At 41.2% G+C, this 18,580-nt stretch overlaps 2 protein-coding genes across 2 annotated transcripts; both read left to right on the forward strand.

Moving 5' to 3' along the window:
* The first annotated feature begins 1,388 nt into the window (after window positions 1–1,388).
* Window positions 1,389–8,612, forward strand: LOC127300529 (DNA topoisomerase 6 subunit B). The gene is made up of 19 exons (XM_051330657.1): window positions 1,389–1,619; window positions 1,704–1,756; window positions 2,044–2,141; window positions 2,234–2,339; window positions 2,522–2,656; window positions 2,737–2,788; window positions 2,899–2,963; window positions 3,633–3,739; window positions 3,876–3,978; window positions 4,062–4,147; window positions 4,241–4,437; window positions 4,767–4,882; window positions 5,006–5,091; window positions 5,184–5,256; window positions 7,073–7,164; window positions 7,247–7,385; window positions 7,461–7,555; window positions 7,887–8,061; window positions 8,232–8,612. Exons 1-19 carry the CDS (start codon window positions 1,472–1,474, stop codon window positions 8,376–8,378), a joined length of 2,073 nt encoding a protein of 690 aa, XP_051186617.1. The 5' UTR covers window positions 1,389–1,471; the 3' UTR covers window positions 8,379–8,612.
* A 1,328-nt stretch (window positions 8,613–9,940) lies between these two features.
* On the forward strand, window positions 9,941–14,492 carry LOC127300530 (dehydrogenase FPY6). The gene is made up of 12 exons (XM_051330658.2): window positions 9,941–10,171; window positions 10,318–10,458; window positions 10,682–10,730; window positions 10,918–10,935; window positions 11,025–11,140; window positions 11,215–11,328; window positions 12,044–12,094; window positions 12,373–12,461; window positions 12,541–12,601; window positions 12,715–12,792; window positions 13,510–13,617; window positions 14,042–14,492. Exons 1-12 carry the CDS (start codon window positions 10,040–10,042, stop codon window positions 14,165–14,167), a joined length of 1,083 nt encoding a protein of 360 aa, XP_051186618.1. The 5' UTR covers window positions 9,941–10,039; the 3' UTR covers window positions 14,168–14,492.
* The last annotated feature ends 4,088 nt before the right edge of the window (window positions 14,493–18,580 follow it).

An 18,580-nucleotide genomic window follows, 5' to 3' on the forward strand; every position in this document is an offset into this window, starting at 1 on the left:
GATTTTGATGATCTTGATCTCATTTTGAAGCTAGCAAGAAGCTCTACAAGATCATGGAGGGAACCATCATTGTACGTCAAGGGAGGATAAAAATAAATTATGAAAGGTTTGACCTATCTATAAAAGACTAACCGGTAAAATGTCCAACATCGAAAACACAAGAAGTTTTCCGTGCAAAGTCCATTTTCGATGAGCTAGACCTTGTTATGAGAATAAACGCAACACATATAACTTAGATGTCTGCAACACATTCATCTAGGTTCACACGTATACCTGGTTTGTGCGACTTGGTTTTCAATTTCACACATAGTTCCCTCGTGCTTGGCATGAGGCACCTTTTAGCCCTTCTTCCCCCCTCTCGCACCGCTGCCAATCTCCTTGCCCCCCGTGCTGCCCAGTCGACGCGATGTGGCTCACTCACCCGCTATCGTTGGTTCTGACGAGGTCGCGCGGCCCTAGTTGGGCCCTCTGGTTGCCGGGTACGTGCCTGTGCCCGTGCCACCACCCACCACCAGGTACGCGCCCATGCCACTCGCTGATGGGTACAACATCGCACCGCCCTCGCCTTCCATCACCGCTCGTTCCTCTCTCGTGCCCGCGGAATCCTTTGACAAGTTATTTTTGCCCTAATATTGGAATGTGTGTTAGTGTTAGATTGCTTTTTTTTTGTTTTCGGTTGTGTATTTTGAATCAACATGATGCGGTAGATGTTGAGGATTAGATTCAAGAGCATCAAATTATTTGAGGATCGGATCATTTTTATGGATCCGAGTGGAATGGATGAGGAGACGAGAGAGTGCTTGAAAATTGCAAGGGATAAGATATTACGATAAGTGAAGAACATAGTTGATACTGAACTTGACACCGGTGGTTACAACAACTAGTATTCTAGTTTATGGTAGTATTCGAGTTTATCATCGCATTTGATTTCATCATTTGTACGTCTAGTTTAAGAATTGTTATCATTCGTGTCGAAGTATTTATCCAAAATAAAAAATGGAGCAAATCCAGTAAATTTGTAATATTGGATATTTCGTAATGAGCAATGGAGCATTGCCGGATTTGTTTCGGCGGTCCACAACAGGTTTGCGGTTTGCCGCAAAGAGCTTTTGCAATACAAGAAAGCCGGTAGCCGGTACCCCCTAGAGATGCTCTTACTTTGATTAATTGGTGACAACTGACAAGAGCCTTGCGTTTTGGGCGGATAACGAACATCAAAGAGCGATTGAACCGAATATTTTGGCAAAGCAGAAAAAGCTCCTTGGCGCCCGCCAATTATGAATCTTCTAAACTTTGCACTGTAGTTAATCTGGGCCGTCCATTCCTTCATGGACCAGCAGGATCAACTTTGTGGAGTTCGTGGGCAGTGCAGACCCCGCCGTTGGACCCTCCCCTCACTTCCCAATTCTCCCCGCCTCCCCAAACTCCAAACCCTAGCTCACCATCCCGATCTCGCAGGGCCCACCTCGCCATGGACGACGCCGGCGACGGCGGAGCCAGCGCCGGCGGCAGTAAGAAGAAGCCCTCTGCGGCGGCCACCAAGGGGAAGGCGACGGGAAAAGGGAAGGCCGCCTCCAAGGGGTCGCCCAAGGCCAAGGAGAGCAGCCTCCTCAAGCAGAGTAAGCTCCCGGGACCTCGAACATTCGTCATCGGTCTTGCACTAACTTGAATCGCAAGCTTACTTATCCACTTCTTTGCTGCAGAATCGCCAGCTGAGTTCTTCGCGGAAAACAAAAACATCGCTGGGTTTGACAATGTGAGCAGCTCCTTAACTCTCTGTTTTAGTAGTAGTACTGATTCGCATCCAGGCGTTTGTGAGGCTTAGATAGACGCCGTCCCATTTATTTTTGCCTCTGGACCAGGCACAATCTGTTCACAAATTAGAAGTGGATTATCGGATGTCCCCGAAGGGACATTAGAAGTGGATTATGCATAAGAATGAAATTACCAATTAGAAAGTGATGGAGAAGCAGATATAGCGTTTTGGAGGGACTTCTGTTAGGGATCAGCAAACTCATTTCCCTGACTTACAATACTTGACAGCCTGGAAAATCTCTGTACACCACGATGCGGGAGCTAGTTGAGAATGCCCTTGATTCGGCCGAGTCCATCTCCGAGCTCCCTGATATAGAAATTACGATGTAAGTGATTTTCAACGCCATTTGTGTTATTGGGTACTTTTTTTTCCCTTGACGCTGTCAAAGAACAATATGGGTTCTTTCTGTTTTGCCAGAGAAGAGATCACTAGGAGCAAATTCAACACAATGATAGGACTGGTTGATCGAGAGCGTGTTGATGCAGCACTCTATGATGATTTTGAATCAGCTAAGGCTCGTGAGGTATATTATCACTTTGCAAATTTTATTAGTTGGACCATTATTAGCTGAACAAGGTTTGGGTACTTATTGAGTCCGCTGAGAGCGGTTGTGTACTTCACAAATCACCAGCTAGATTACACCCTTTTATCTCTGGATTATCCACCTTTTATTCTGATAGTACCGTAAAACTTTTGGATACGTAGAAACGCCTAGCCAAAGAAGCACGTTTCCAAGAAACACAAGCTAAAAATGCTGCTCTTGGGAAGAAAGTTAAGGACGCTCCAGCTGCTCGCGGAAAAGGTCGGGGTGAGGCTTCGTTTTTCAGAGTGACTTGCAAGGTATTGTCCATAGTGACTTTGTTTTTGTGACGAAAATCTATCTTGTGAACTTCTAATCTTGAATGTTTTTGTGGGTGTAGGATAATGGCCGAGGCATGTCACATGAAGATATCCCAAACATGTTTGGCAGAGGTAAGCTTTCAATAGGATTTTTTTCGACTGATTTGTTTAAGATTAAAGCACTGAAGGAGGTATAGTACATGCTGTGCAAGATCACTGGTATTATTGAATTTTCGGTGCAGTGCTATCGGGCACGAAGTATGGTTTGAGGCAAACACGCGGGAAATTTGGACTTGGTGCTAAAATGGTAAAATTTCTTCACACAATTAGTTAGGAAACTTTATTTAGTTTGGCACGAAAGGCCATCTCATTAGAATCTATCCCGTCCATTCCTTTGAAAGAAACAGAGTTATTCAAACATTTATTTGAGTCGTGCCCTTCTCTTAACAAAGTTTAGGACTTGTTTTCCTTCTTTCGGTTCGTAGCTGACTATTTTCATGTTTATATTGGTTAGTGAAAGTGGGCAACCATGCAGTATGGTTGGTAGCAATTAGCATGGAGACATCCATTGTCTTGTGCTGCCTTTCATGACCCGTTTCCTTACATTCCTGTATAGACATTCTAGAGATATGATCCTAAGATGAAAAATCAACATTTTTGTTAGGACGGTTATCCTTTTTCTCACTAAATTCTTGTTTAACCTTTAACAGTGACCGCATGTATGATTGTGTTTTACGCTTGTAAACTCGCGTTCTGATGGTTAGGCTGTCCCATGAATACAAGATGTTTGTGACATTTCGCCTGTCAGTTGTAGTAACTAGCCATGTTAAGCTGATTTGAACATTTGACATGTTATGGACATTCTGATAGATGATTATTGTATTCTGTTACTCTGTAGCTATTAACATGTTTACAGTTAGGAGTTAGGACCCTCTGTTGCCTGTTCTGTCTAATTTAATTTACGTGTATTAAACAGGCACTTATATGGTCAAAGATGAGTACGGGTCTTCCTATTGATATTAAGTCATCGATGAAAGACCAAAATTACATTTCGTTCTGTCGACTTGACATAGACATTCACAAGTAAGTGCAGCTTCTTGGTTAATGCTGTGCAACACAGTGAATGGCTGGTCATTATTGTTTATCTTCATGCAAGTCAATATGTTAACCTCTGCAGTTTATCATTAGTTCATGACTAATAGTGGTAAACGCTACTCAGAAATGTCCCTCATATTCATTTACACGAGAAACATGAGAACAATGATCACTGGCATGGGGCAGAGATTCAAGTTATTATTGAGGGAAATTGGACAACTCATCGTGTGAGTAGGATTCCCTTTTCTTTTGAAAAATTGAAATATTAAACTATTACTATCAAGTAGAATTTACAATTTATTTCTTGCAGTCAAGGATACTACATTACATGCGACAGATGGCTGTCATCACTCCATATGCTCAATTCCTATTTAGATTTCTCTCTGATACAGCAGAGTATGAATTTTCTTCTCTAGTGATTTGTGTTCTGCTAATTGCTAAATTGACAATCTTCTGATTTTTTTTTTCATAACACTCTGGGTCTTGCAGAAAAAATTTGAAGATAAAATTTGCACGAAGGACAGATGTTATGCCTCCCGTTCCACTCCTAACAAAGCATCACCCATCTGCTGTCGATTTACTGCTGATAAAGCGCTTAATTACTGATACCACTAAGCCGAACCTTTTGCAGTTCCTGCAACATGACTTTGTGAATATAAGCAAAGCACATGCTGACCGTTTAATCGGTGAGTTACTGAGTTGAAAATCAAATTAATTAATCAATATCTCATTTCTGTGGTTCATACAGTGATATAATTTGGGGATTTTCAAGTAAGAATATCTGTAGCAATTGCATATGTTTTTGCTTTATACATGGTTTGAGTTTGACTTATGTTCATGTGTTGCTAATTTCCATATACTCTTCTTCCAGTCAAACCATTGATTGTGTAAAACCCGTCTGCTGGGTTAAATATATATAGTGGTATTTGCATTACATACTTTGTTATGTACCTGCGGTTGTTACTTCTTTACCGATTTTTTTTTTTTTGCTTATCACAATTTTTTGTTTTGACAGGGGAGATGGGGCCTGATTTTAGTGCAAAAACGACAGTCAACAGCCTTACATCACAACAATTAGTGCGGATACATCAGTTATTTCGGCAGGCTAAGTTTGATGATCCCAGTGGCGATGTATGTATCCCTTTTCAGCTCTCACCTTGATTTTCTTATCACTTATTTGCTGCTTATTGACTAGTATATCTTCCACAAATATGCAATTATTGATCACAGTATAGAAATCAACCAATTCTGTAGTGTCTTAGTCCTGCAGGTGAATACAATTTACGTCTAGGTATCATAAAAGAGCTACACCCCGATCTGGTTGCAACACATGCAAGCAGGTATAGCATTTAACCAGAGAATGTCCGAGATGATGATTATATCTTATTTTCAGTTTAAGTATCTTACTGCCATAAGGCTACCCTCTGTTTAGCCCTCAGGTTTTTGAAGGGCATCCATTTATTGTTGAAGCTGGAATAAGCATTGGTGGAAAAGATGTTAAACAAGTAAGAAACTACTATTTTGTATTTCCCAAGGAGTATTTTCTGCCTGTCATCTTTAAAGAAGATTCTGGAAACATGTTCTTTGTTGCTCCTTTTGTTGTGGTCTGGGTAAAGGAGGAACTACATACCTTAGAGCATCTCTTGCAGATACCGCAAATGACCCAGTCTGCATTTTATTTGCGTTTTGGGCCAAAAAACGGCCCGAATAGACACAGCATTGCGGTCTGCATCGCAAAACTGGATGCGGGATACCCTAAATCTGACCCGCTGACTGCTATGCGTGTAAATTATGATATGTAAGCGACGATCTTTCAAAAATATGGCATGAATTAGCAGTTCGTGTTTGTTTTCTCGATTTGCAGTTCTTGTTTTGCATATCTGTTCTGCTGCGACGTTTTTCGACCTGCGAACACGTGATGCATTACACCCACCGCAAACGCCTTTTCTGTTTCGGGCATTTGCGGTATCTACTGGAGATGCTCTTAGCAGCAGCCATAACGACAAAGTTCAGGACGAGGTAGTTTTATTTCAATAGGTTCTGTTACAGTGTTCCTTTTAGAGCGAGAACTAGTTTTTGTGATGGAGTGGCTTCCATAAGATGATGTGGTTCTGTCACAGGTGGATTGGTTAGTTTATTATGTGTTTATTATGTTATATGGAATCCTGTCTATAGAAGGGAGATGTCAATCTATTTCAGTTCATGCAAGAAACAATGTAGTACCATAGCCCAATCTATATCTATGCACCCACCTCCCCCCCTCTCTCTCTCCTAACAGGGAGGATGCCACATATCTGTTCCTCCCCACGATCTGCTTGGCTCTCACCCCTACTATTTTTCTCCTCCTTGTTCTGTATTTTCCTTTCCCAGTCAAGACTCTGCTCTCTCCTCCTATGTCCCTATATACCCAGCATTGAACAGCTTTGTTTTTTCTAGCTGCCTACAGTTTGTGATCACAGATATTGTAAATATCAAAATTGATAGTAGTTTCTTCCATCAGTTCTCTTATTTTATATGAATGTCCATGTTAGATTCTGCCGATGCTCTTTCTATCTGATTCTTTTAAGTGTATTATCAGATTTATTAGTCAAACTCATATAAATGCCTGTTGTGCAACAAATAGTGATCCATGTTTGGACAGAGATTTGGTGCACATGAGCACCAGTGATCCCTTTTCATGATGTAGTCAGTATTGTATCCCACAAACGTGGGAATAATTTGTATTTTGGGTTGCACGAAAATAACAAATATGTGGATCTGAGTATAGTGATTCAAATCTCCAAAAAAATTCGGACTTTGTCATTTTTGTATAGCTCAGAAAACAAAACATTTGTAATTGAGATTTTTATACGTTAGTGGAATACATCATTAGCTACTTTTAGAATTTTGTTACATTATTTTTTGAAATATATAAATATAATTTTCGAAATTTTTAATACATTGAGAGCACTGGTCCCCATGATCCAAAAGGACTTTTCGTCCATATTTTAATAGAAAAAGTACACTCTTATGAATTTGCAGCCAGCAAGAGCACAAAATGTGTGGCCATTAGTTGACATTGGAGTGGCCCATGTTGTACACAAAAAGCTACCTGCATTTTAAAGATACACCTGAAACGTTCCATTTACTAATTAGTGGATAAATATTTAATTCTATGACTAAACCTATTATTTGTTAACTGTGTTAATACCACACCCCAAGCTGCAGTTTAATAGGGAAGAACCTTTCCATTATCAGTGTTTTCCTTGCTGACAAGATTCATGCTTTAACAATTTCCTTGTACTGATGATCGAAATTCTCATATATATGTATACTGTTCAGGGTTTAAATATTTTTAGGTTTGCAAACCGCATACCACTTCTTTTTGAACAAGGTGCGGACGTCATCACAAGAACTGCTCAAAAAAGGATAAAGTAAGTTTTTCTGGTAGTACTACTTGTGTTGTACTTCAGATGTTTATCTCTTCCATTACTCTTATCTTTCATCTTTCTTTAGTTGGGGCTTGTACAAAATTAATCAGCAGCAGGACAAGATTGGTGTCTTTGTGAGCATTGTCAGTACAAAGATACCTTTTAAAGGTACAGGAAAAGAATATATTGGAGATGATATAACTGAGATAGCAGAGGCTGTAAAGGTACATACGCAGTTTCCTTATTTACTGTTATTGTATGGTCATCTACTCATCCGATCAATTTTCTTGCACCTTCAGTCAGCCCTTAAGCAGTGCTGTCTCCAACTGAAGTCAAAGATAGTGAAGAAACTTCAGGCTCGTGAACAGCAGGACAGGAAAAGAAACCTGAACAAGTAACTCCTCTTGGTGGATCTGGTGATATCTTTTATTGGTGTAGATGTCAGGCTGTTTGTATTTTTGCTATGGCTATGTTTTGAATCAGTGAAATTGCCGAATCATACATTTTCCGTAGTGCCAGTTGAATGTTGAAGTTGGCTAATAACAGATGCATCGCAGAAATATAGGTCCACTTTGAAAAATTAGGGGACTAAAACTGTCTTTCATTAATATTAAGCAATATTCAGGTTGATATTTGAAAACTGATTTATTAACATGATTTGCCATGCTGATGCTAGATAATCCCGAATCAGACAAGGTCTTATTCTGATGATTTCTTGTTTGTAGATACATTCCCGATGTGGCAAGGACAATTATGGAAACACTGGGGGAAATTGCAGACGAGTCTCCCCCCAAGAGGCCACGGTATGACAAGGAAGACGAGGAACTCCTTGAGAAAATAAATTCGGAGGAGGTGACAGAGATGACTTTTAGAGATTGCTTAACTCAGCACGTTGAGCAGGTAAGGAGAAAGCAACACTCTAACATGACCATCAGTCAAAGCAAGATGTATCATATAGTTTCCTTTGTGCTCTATTCTACAACAATGTCCATAGTCTTGCACCTTTCCATGACCAGTTCTGATTTGTTACCACAAAGCTGATATTGTTTGCTCCAACATGAAACCACCAGGTTGACTATGAGATGGCACTGGAGTACGCCATGCAGAGCGGTGTAAGCAACGAGCCTCGGGAAGCACTCTATCTGAACTCGCTGGAAGGGTCTTACAAGTTCATGGACCTCAAGAGCCCTACTTTCTTGTTTCGGTTCATCCCATGAGGCTGAGAGGGTGGAATCTGCACGCCCCGTCTGTTCTCAGGTTGATTGACAACAATGTATGAAAATGCAGTGTACATTTTCCCATTGTAGTTGAGACGATTTATCAGGCTGTTGTAGCTTGCAGCTATGAGTGTAGACACTACTAGTTTCAGTTCAGGGAAAGTCATTTTTAGTCCCGGATATAACTGTATGTTACATTTATTGAGGAGCATATGTAATCTTAGAGATTCTGAACTGACGTGAGAGACCTGCTGAATTATTTCTATTCCGGCAATCCAAAAAAACACGTGGGAAGGAGTGTCGTTCTCATGTCAAATTGTCTCCAAGAGACATAAAGGGCAAATGAAAGAAAACTACATCCCATGAAAGTTGTCTCAGGGAGTTATCTAAATTCACATGTAGTACATACATCTAAATTTTGAAAAAACTTTATGCTGTGTTTGGATGCACTGAATTGAGCTCCGAATTGAATTGGGAATACCAAATCAACCAATTCAATGGAATACCATAATTGTTGTTTGGATGCGCATGGCATTTGTTTGCAGAATCGAAAGAACAATGGAATTCTAAAACCTGTTTGGATGCACATTGTGTGGAATTGATTTTTTTTTTACTTTGAACAATATATATTGTGTAATATGAATGAAAATAAACATGTACATCCGAATGTTTCAATAATATTTGTCACATAACATATTTTATTTCGAGATGAACAAAAAAAAAACAGAAAAATATCTAGAAAAAATGAGTTGGATCTGGATCGGGAGGCAGCAGTGCCACCTTCGTCGGTGGCGTCGACCCAGGGCTACACCGCCGACCTCCCCGAGGAGCTCCTGGCCGTCGTCTTTGGCCTGCTCGGCTCCGGCGACCGCAAGCGCTGCTCCCTCGTGTGTCGCCGCTGGCTCGCCGCCGAGGCCGCCTCGCGCCTCCGCCTCGCCCTCGACGCGCGGGCCCTGCTCCTCGCCGCGGCCCCCGGGATCCTCGACCGCTTCTCCGCCGTCTCCAACCTCGCGCTCAAGTGCGACCGCCGCGCCGAGAGCGTCGGCGACCCTGGTCCTCGACGCGCTCACCTCCGCCGTTAACCTCCGCAAGCTCTCCGTCGGGTCGTGCGCGGGCAGGAGCGAGGCGGGCATGAGCGAAGCGTTCCTCGGCTCTCCAATTCAGAGCCAATACAGAGGTCTGACCCTCTGAATTGGTACCCAGGTAAGTTAGCCGCGCGGGGGTGCCCCTCGGAATTGGTCCGACGATTCCAGGATCCAATACCGAGCGCAACCAAACAACGGAATTCGACTATTTGGACCTCAATTCCAATTCCGAGCCTCAATTCAGTGCAACCAAACAGAGACAAATTTCATGAGGCGGAGGGAGTAACGTGGATTCTTTTTGTCACGTGAACATGCTGTGCATCCACAATATTTAGCCGAAGATTTTTGTTGTCTAAGATGTTAAATGAAACGTACACTGGTTTTCGATCGCGTGGCCTCTCGCAAGCTCCTTCATCAGGGTTGGCCACGAAAAAAATATCGTCCTAGAAAAACACAGACGCGGGGAACTGGGAGGGCCTCGTCGTCAGATCTGATTCAGAGGCAGTCTGCTTTCCTGCCGTTCTCTTTCGCTTCAGTTCTAGTACACTTCAACGAGGAGACCAATAACTAGGAGGAATGGCTGGGGAAGGCGAGCTTCCCCGGATCGCGGTGGTCGGCGCGGGCATCTTCGCGCGCACGCAGTACATCCCCAGGCTGCGCGAGATCGCCCACCTCGTCGTCGTCAAGGCCATCTGGAGCCGCACCCAGGTCAGGCTCCGCGAGATCGCCCACCTCGTTTCCGCGAGATAGCTACAGGGAAATTCACTTGTAATGTTCCTGCACAGCTGACCGAGATCACTACTGCAAACTAATCCATGATTAAGTGTGTATGTTTTTGTGCCACCATTGTTCAGGAATCTGCGGAGGCTGCCGCGGAGCTTGCGCGCGATTTTGCGCCTGACATCGAGTGTAAATGGGGCGATGCGGGGCTGGAGGAGATAATGGGAGACCGTTCAATCCTGGGTGTCGCCGTTGTTCTTGCTGGGCAAGTCCAGGTCTGTGGTCATGGAAAATTCCTCTAAATGCCTTGGTTGTGACAGCTATTTCCTGGGGATTCTGCATTTCACCAAGTGTTCCTTTTCTCACTTTCTGTGTTTAGCCAATATGTGTATTTCGTGAATTTTACTTTGCTGCCCACTTTTATAAAGAGGTGATACGGTGCTGGACTGCGAACCCAGAACCTGCTTATAAATGTTCTCTTGTTGTCCAAATATGCAGGTAGAGCTTTCCTTGAAGATGCTCAAGGCAGGAAAGCATGTGATTCAAGGTAAGCTGGAAAATAAGCAACAGTGCCTGATTTGAGATAGATGACTGGCAGCGACAGTAAAAAGGATATCTTCCTCTTGGTTATCTCATTACGTAGTAGTAGATGATGCCAAAATACTGAAGCTTATATGAGATTTCCTAATTGTTGTTCTCACTATTTGCATGATGTATTTTCTGGTGCTGTGAAGAGAAACCTGCCTCTGGATGTAAGTATCTGTAACTTCTCATTATATCTTTCATGAGTACCATAGATACGATGAATATGTATCTGATCAGCTTTCTCCAAACACCGCAGCGACGGCTGAAGCAGAAACTGCATTGTCAGTCTACAACTCATTTCCGAACCAGTTGCCATATAAGCCGATTTGGGCTCTTGCAGAAAACTACAGATTTGAACCTGCATTTGTGGAGGTAAACTTTTGCAACGCTAGTGTTCCGTTTCATATTGGTAGTTTATTTCGGTAAACTCTAGATCATATCAACAGTCAAACAAGTTGATGAGTGACATTGGTGAGATGATGAACATCCAAGTTATTGTTGAAGGATCAATGAACAGCTCAAACCCATACTTCAACAGCTCCTGGAGACGAAATTTTCTGGTAAGGAGTCAAGTAGCAAACGTTTAATTTTTCCAGTGAAATATGCTTTATCTGCAGTTTCCCTTATCATACCTATCACTTCAATTACGAAGCTATATCTTAATTTTGTGAACTAAACAATGGTTGGGAATGGTTCGCCTTTCAGCTTACGAACACAGGCACGTGCGAGTAATATAAGTTTACTAAATATAATACAGTCAGATGTTGCATAAAAGGGCAATGCTATACGCACCTCTTGTTGATCTATACTTTTGAAGCCTAGTGAATTCAATACAATGTTTAAGTAAATTGCATGTTTTTTTGGTTAGAGTTGATTCAACTAGTTAATAAATAAGTTCATAACTCTATTTTTTTGTTTGCGAATAGTTTATAACTCTATTTGCTTGTATGTTTTGGTGCATATCATTAGAAGTGGTGGTGGCTTATATTTGGTCACCTTAACTTACTGGGATCTTGCTGTTGTCATTGGATTGCAGTTTCATGTATGTCTGCAAGTCTGCAATAGCTAGATCATTCTGCTTGTTCAGTTTTGAAGTATCCAAACGCTTACAGTTGTCCCTTGTAATTACTACATGTCTGCGGTTTTATTTCTCTCCGAGTTCCGCAAATTAGGAATCACTACGGAAAAATCACTTTGTTTGCCATCACACCTATTTATTTCAATGAACTTGATACGTCTGCCCTCAGTCCTTATTTTGACAACTTTACATTGCAGGGTGGCTTTATACTGGACATGGGCGTACACTTCATTGCAGGACTAAGAATGGTACATCTCCTATGTTGCTTTTAAGAAAGAGCTGAGCAGCCCTGGCACTTTCCATTATCATCTGTGGGATTTGAGATTCTTCACATAGATATGGGAAATATTACCTCCAAATTACACAACAAGTTTTCCAAAAAGGAAATATATCTGATTTGACACGTGATACTTGTGATTTGTGTAGACTAGTAATGCTTTCATCCAAGTGGGTTGCAAGGGTGTATTCATGTGTTTTCAGTGTCTTACTCTGTTTTCCTGTTAAGATATGAGCTCTTCTGTAACAGCTTGTTGGTTCAGAAATAACAACGGTATCATCTATCTCCCGTCATGTGGATACGGCTTTACCACCGCCTGACAACATATGTTCTCTTTTGTAAGTTCTGAAAATACAAAGTAAATTTTGAAAAATGGTAAAATTTCAGGATTTACAGACATTTGATATTTGTATGCAGCCAACTAGAAAATGGATGTGCTGGGGTCTTGGTATTTGCAGTAAATTCGAGATCCCCGAAGGTTAAACTAAGTCTTATTGCAAATACTAGTGTCACAATGTTCTTTATGCATATTATATTATCCATCATTCACTGCCTTATTTTTTTCTACATTGGTCCTGAATCCTGATACAGATATTATGGCGGGTTGATGGAACAAAAGGAACAGTGCAAGTTGAACGTGGAATTGATAGTGGGAAGCATGGCTACCAGGTAAATAACACTTTCTCTGCAAGTGCCAGATGAAATGCCAACCTGCTTTCTATTGTTTATGCAGCGAGTAAGTCACACAATATCCACACCCTGAGGCCCCCTTCTCTTTTCCTATTTGCTTCCACAAAGTTGGTAATGTCTTAGTGACCACAGTGCATTGTTATAAGCAACAGTGTTGCTTGTACGAAGATGTAGGTGTTCGAATCTGACTCTGATTAATGTTACTCAGACAAGGATACTTGTGTCAGAAACTGACTCGGATTCGGGTGTCCAATTCTCTTTGGTTCTGGACACGGTCTCTGAATAACACTGACGTAACTAATTTTTGTTCAGGCATGATGCTGCAGAAGCAGATTGCCCCCTAGAATTTGCAAAAGATATGCATCATTGCATTTAAAGAAGAGAGAGTTTGCCTTTTTACAACACTAAGGTGTGGACTATCCAAAACATCAAGAAACACACCCTACCACGGCCATTACCTAAACGAGTGCCGCCTTGGAATCCTAAGGGACCTAGCTCAAATGCGCTGCTCCCATGGGCCCGATCTCTCTCCCGTGCCTCGTCCTGCACCACACATATAAATATATACATATATTAGCTTAGGCATCTAGCCTCTCGTTTGTAAAGATGCAAACATTTCTTGTCCAAAGGCTCTATATGGCGATGAGAAGCAGTACAATTAACAAAATACTTATCAACCATGTTATGCATTTGCAGGTGCTATTTACAAGTGAAAATGGGCAGTGCCAGAAAACATTTTATCCATTTAGCGGTGTGCATGAAGAACTGAAGGCATTTGTCCATGACATCGTGCAGGCTAGCAAAGTATGTGGTACTAAGCCATTTCAGTTTATATTTCTCGCAATACATCATGGGTCACTGATGAAGATATTCGGGATTTCCTTCTGATAAAAATGCATTGCCGTGGCTGGCTGTTTCATTTGTAAACCAGAGGTCAGAAAGGCTGTGGTGAGGTCTTTTATTTGGAAAACTAAAACACATCACCAGTCATGACTGATTTTAGAATAAAACACCTGATTGTATTGCTGGTCCATTCTAGGCGTGTACAAGATCACTGATTATCATAATGAAAATATATTGTCTCATCATCAAAGTACACTTCCATAGAACATCTGGTTAGAGCTTGCATGAGTTGGAATTGTGTGCGTAAAACCAAGGACACTTGCCCAGATTCCACTGGATGCGTAAAAGCATGCTAGGATTTAATCAGGGCTGCTTGCTCATGCAGGACGGAGATCACAAGGCTGAACCCCGCAGTTCTTATGCCGAAGGTGCTCGTGACGTTGCCGTTCTAGAAGCCATGCTCGAATCTAGCACGAAGCAAGGAACCCAGGTGCAAGTGAAGAAATTCTAATAGATGTCACCGAGCAAAAGGGAAAAAGGAAAGAACATTTCTTCTGCAAGCGCCAGTGGTCCAGTTCTTTTTTTGTTTTTTGTTTTTTTGCATCAGTGATACTGACCACTGTTCCCCGGAAATCAGAGATCATATTCATACCATTGATGACATAGGATGCAAATCAGAGTGCTCCCTGGAACCATCTATCTTTTACTCAGGTCTAGCTGCCTACAGGTTTATTTATGCTTATAAGTACTAGCTACCATGTATACCTATGCTACTCATCTTGTACCATTCCTTGTATCTTTCTGTTGAAGGTAAAGTGTACTATTGTTGTTTTCCATTCGAGTTGCATATACATGTATCTGAGAACCTCAACTTGAAATGGGTTGTTTGCTTCAAAGGAAAAATGGAGGAATAACATAGGAATATGAAATTTTCCTACGGTAGCACTATTCATCCATTAGGTTCAAAGGAATCAAGCAAAGGAAAAAATGCAGGATAATTTTCTTTGATCTCTGTTTCAAAGGAAAATCACAGAAATTTTACAATCCACTTGGATCTCTTTAAATTCCTACACATGAAGAAGACTGATGTATCCAATGGCATAATAACATCCTAATTATACTCTCTCATGTTGCTTGACTTTGATTTGACCATGTCTGTTAAAAATCCGGTATTTTTCATATTTTGAACCAAACAACCAAGTTTACAGAATTCCTGTGTTTTTAATCCTTCGTTTTGCTTGTCCATTCCTATACTATTCCTACATTTTTCATATTCATGTGCTTTTTTAGAGTTATTTCGAAAGTTGTATGCATCGATTGCTGCACAGGCTGGGACTATCCCCATTTTGAAAAAAAAAGTGCTTTTCAGAATCATGCGAACCAAATAGGCTGCAAAAGTGAAGCACTATTGACCCTAAGGTGGTTTTATTTCCATGGCATATGATGTGGACGGTATTACTGATGTAGCACATGACACTGACTAGCATCATATATATTTGATATGTTTTGACAATAACCTTTAAAAGTATCTGAGTAGATGATATTATTTTTGAAAACTTCTAAGGATGGACTCTTAGATCAAATAATTCACGAAAATTAGCGCCTAATCAAGGGTGACTCGGCGGAGAGCTAGATAGTGCCGGTGGTGCCATTGCACAAGCAATCAAAATGATGATATTTTCAATCTTTCTTCTTGAAACTTCAAAATGTTTTTCCCTGAACCAAATTGATGATTCATCTTCACAGTCAGCATTATCTTGACAAGATCTCCAAGATAGACCCCATGTTGGTGTGTCGATGATTATTTTTCAGCCTGTGACCCTGCCATCCAATTTTTATTAAGTTGTCATCGTATTGTACTCAAGTTACAATGGTAATTTGTTATAAAATATGTTGACAACATATGCTTTACTGCCTCATAATGAAAAGAGATATATTTTGTTGAAACATACTAATGCAAAGCCCTTGTCGACATGTCCCTCAATGTACACTTAGCAATTTTCTGTTTTGACATACAAGGATGACTTGGCAATGACCGTTTTGCATGGAAGCAAGATCCCACCAAGGGTTTGGGTCGTCCATTGAGCTAAAATCGAAACGTATGATCATTATATTTGCCGAAAGGAGATTTATCTCGAGGACCTGGATTCTAGTGAAAGTTTTCTCTAAACTCAAAAGTTTCATGACCACCATCACACGCGGCAAAATGTGACACCTCATCTTCCCACCCACCAACCACGGTATCTTGCCTCGTTTTCTCCGCCAAAAACATCTTGCCTCGTTTTCTCCGCCAAAAGACGCTTAGCCCAAAATGATGAAGCTGACACAATTGTGTGTACTTTTTGCCTATTGTAAATAGTCAGTAAGTCAATGAGACATAGGCGGGTATAAGAAAAAAATGAATGAAGGACACACGCCACAATGTGACGCCACCACTCCCACCTACTGCCACCATCGACACATGGCACAATTGCATGTAAATGTTTTTGTCAGCTGTGAGGAAATTCTTCGATGATATTGAGGCGAGTGTAAAAATAAATTAGAGAAGGACACTTGTTTGAACCGCCTATAAAAGGAGAGTGCGAGGTCTCAATACTCAAAAGTGCACTCCAAGTGAAATGCATGCAAGGCCTAGCCAAAGTTTGAAGGTGCCCGTCATCAATAAGATTTGCCTATGAGAGTCATTTTTTAATATGAGGGTGATATCATTTTGTAATAACACACATGAGTATGTTAGGAGAGAGTTGTCAATGTTAGATATGGGAACATACAATTTTTCGGTTAGATCCTTCCCTGTCTTGGTGAACATAATATGATAATAGATGGTACACTTTTTTTGTGGTTAGGCTTGTCCTTGTTTTGTTGAACAGAGTTTCCTTGTATAACTTCCCAATGTTAGAAAAAGAACACATGCACGCGACTGTTTGTAATGGTGGATTTTCCGTGTGCGTATTTTTGCTGCAGTTCCTTGACGACGATAGATTTTGTGTTTCTACAATAGGGACATGCCTTTAAATGTTCATGTAAAATGATGACCAGAGTAGGTGGACCAAAGTAAAAAAGAAAACTGCATGCGTGTCCATGAAAATTCCTCTTAAAATAATAGATAAAGTTTCCTATTTAGATGATGATGTCTAAGTGATATGAACACATGTACTATATATGTTACTTAAATGGCTGAAAATAGGTTATTGGTGGTTAGTAAGAAAATGTTAGACTCCGGGACGTTGATATTTGTAAGTTGGAGCGAACAAAACTGTTAATTGGAGCCAATTTTCTGCATTAAACCATTAATGAAGTTAACTATAGATTACACTGTACACAAAAAATATCTAAAACAACGAAAGGGGCTAAATATCATCTTCTTTAATTGAGATGTTTGCAAAAGATGGCATATCCCTAATCCGACGTCATGCTTAGGCGAAATGAGTGCCCTTTAATTTACTCCTAGCAATTGAATGTGATACTAAGTCTTTTCCTCAATGCAGGAATCTCAGCAGGATTTTCAGAGAAAATAGTTCAAACATTTACAAGTACACCCTATCACCCGGCATAGAGCCCGAGCAATCATCCTAACATGCCATGATGGTGATTCTAACCTCGCTCCTGAAGTGGTTATGCAGAATGCCACGACTGCTGCAATCCTGATGTTGGTGTCATAATTCTCTTTGCGATCGCCAACCAGCGCCCTTCCCGCTGTGTCATCACCGGGCCGGCATCCGCCTTCTGTGTCATCACCGGGCCGGCATCCGCGAGACAGAAGATGGCTTTTTCGGGCTTCTTATGCCCTTATGTTTAACTTCTATGCTTGTGTTCATATTATTAGTTAAATGAAAAATATTTCTATCAAGTCAAGCTTAGTAATGCATGCCCCCCACATTTTCTAGCATTTGTTTGAAGCAATGGAACACCTTAAAATTTTTTTTGTTACTTACATGTCTTCCATTTTTTTGCATGAGTAAAAAGTCTCATATATGTTTTCGCACATCTTGCTATTTCAGAAATGCTGGCTCAAAAGGGTGAGCGATGGCACAGGGAAGTCCAATTAATTTGGCGATTCATCTGAATGACAGAACTCCTCCTACATGAACAAAACGAGCAGTTTCAACATACTAGGGGCCCTATATTGCCACTCCGGTGATGCAGACCAATACCCTATCTTCGATGGACGGGTTTAGTCCATAGTGCTCGACCGCCTTGAGGAGCTTAGTTTTAGCTATGTGTGGGTGCTCAGCAACACCCCACTTTAGGCTGGAGAGTTGATGCCACCCCTGTAGCCTTCTGACAAGGTATCGACTTGTCAATGCCTACAAGTTGTAGACTAGGGTTTTGTTGGAAGTAGAGGGCAAGTAGATCTCGAGGGTTTCAGCCGGAAAAGTACTCGACTGCTATGAAAACTAGGGTTGTGTTGACAATGAGTCGATCCTCTCTTCGTCCCTCGACTCCCCCTTATATAGGAGGCGGAGCCGAGGGTTTCGTATTACATAAGTTTACAGATTCCGGGAGACTCTTTGAGTTCAACCCGTAAAGTTACAAATCTCTTTATTCCTAATACAATCCTATCTTTCCTTAACAACAACTAATTGGGCTTCCGAACTTCATATTCTTCGACTCGTGGGCCTTCAGTAAACCCCGGGTACCATCTTCGGCAGGCCCATCAGGGATGCCTATGTCAGTAGCCCCGAGATTTTGCTTGGATCAGAGAATCAGGGAAAATCTCCAACTTTACAATTATCATATAACTTCTTCGAGTTAACACATAACCCTTAGTAAAACATTCGTATATTGTACATGGATAACGGTAATTGGGGCTAGTTCATCTGACGGGTCAGGTACTAGTTAATTGCTCTTGTGGCAATCCGCAAAAACCTACTTCAAAATCACGTCCCTGGACATGATCTCGAGATACTGACATAACTCGACA

This window comes from Lolium perenne, chromosome 5 (genome assembly GCF_019359855.2).
Source record: "Lolium perenne isolate Kyuss_39 chromosome 5, Kyuss_2.0, whole genome shotgun sequence".
In the NCBI taxonomy this organism is placed as follows: Eukaryota; Viridiplantae; Streptophyta; class Magnoliopsida; order Poales; family Poaceae; genus Lolium; species Lolium perenne.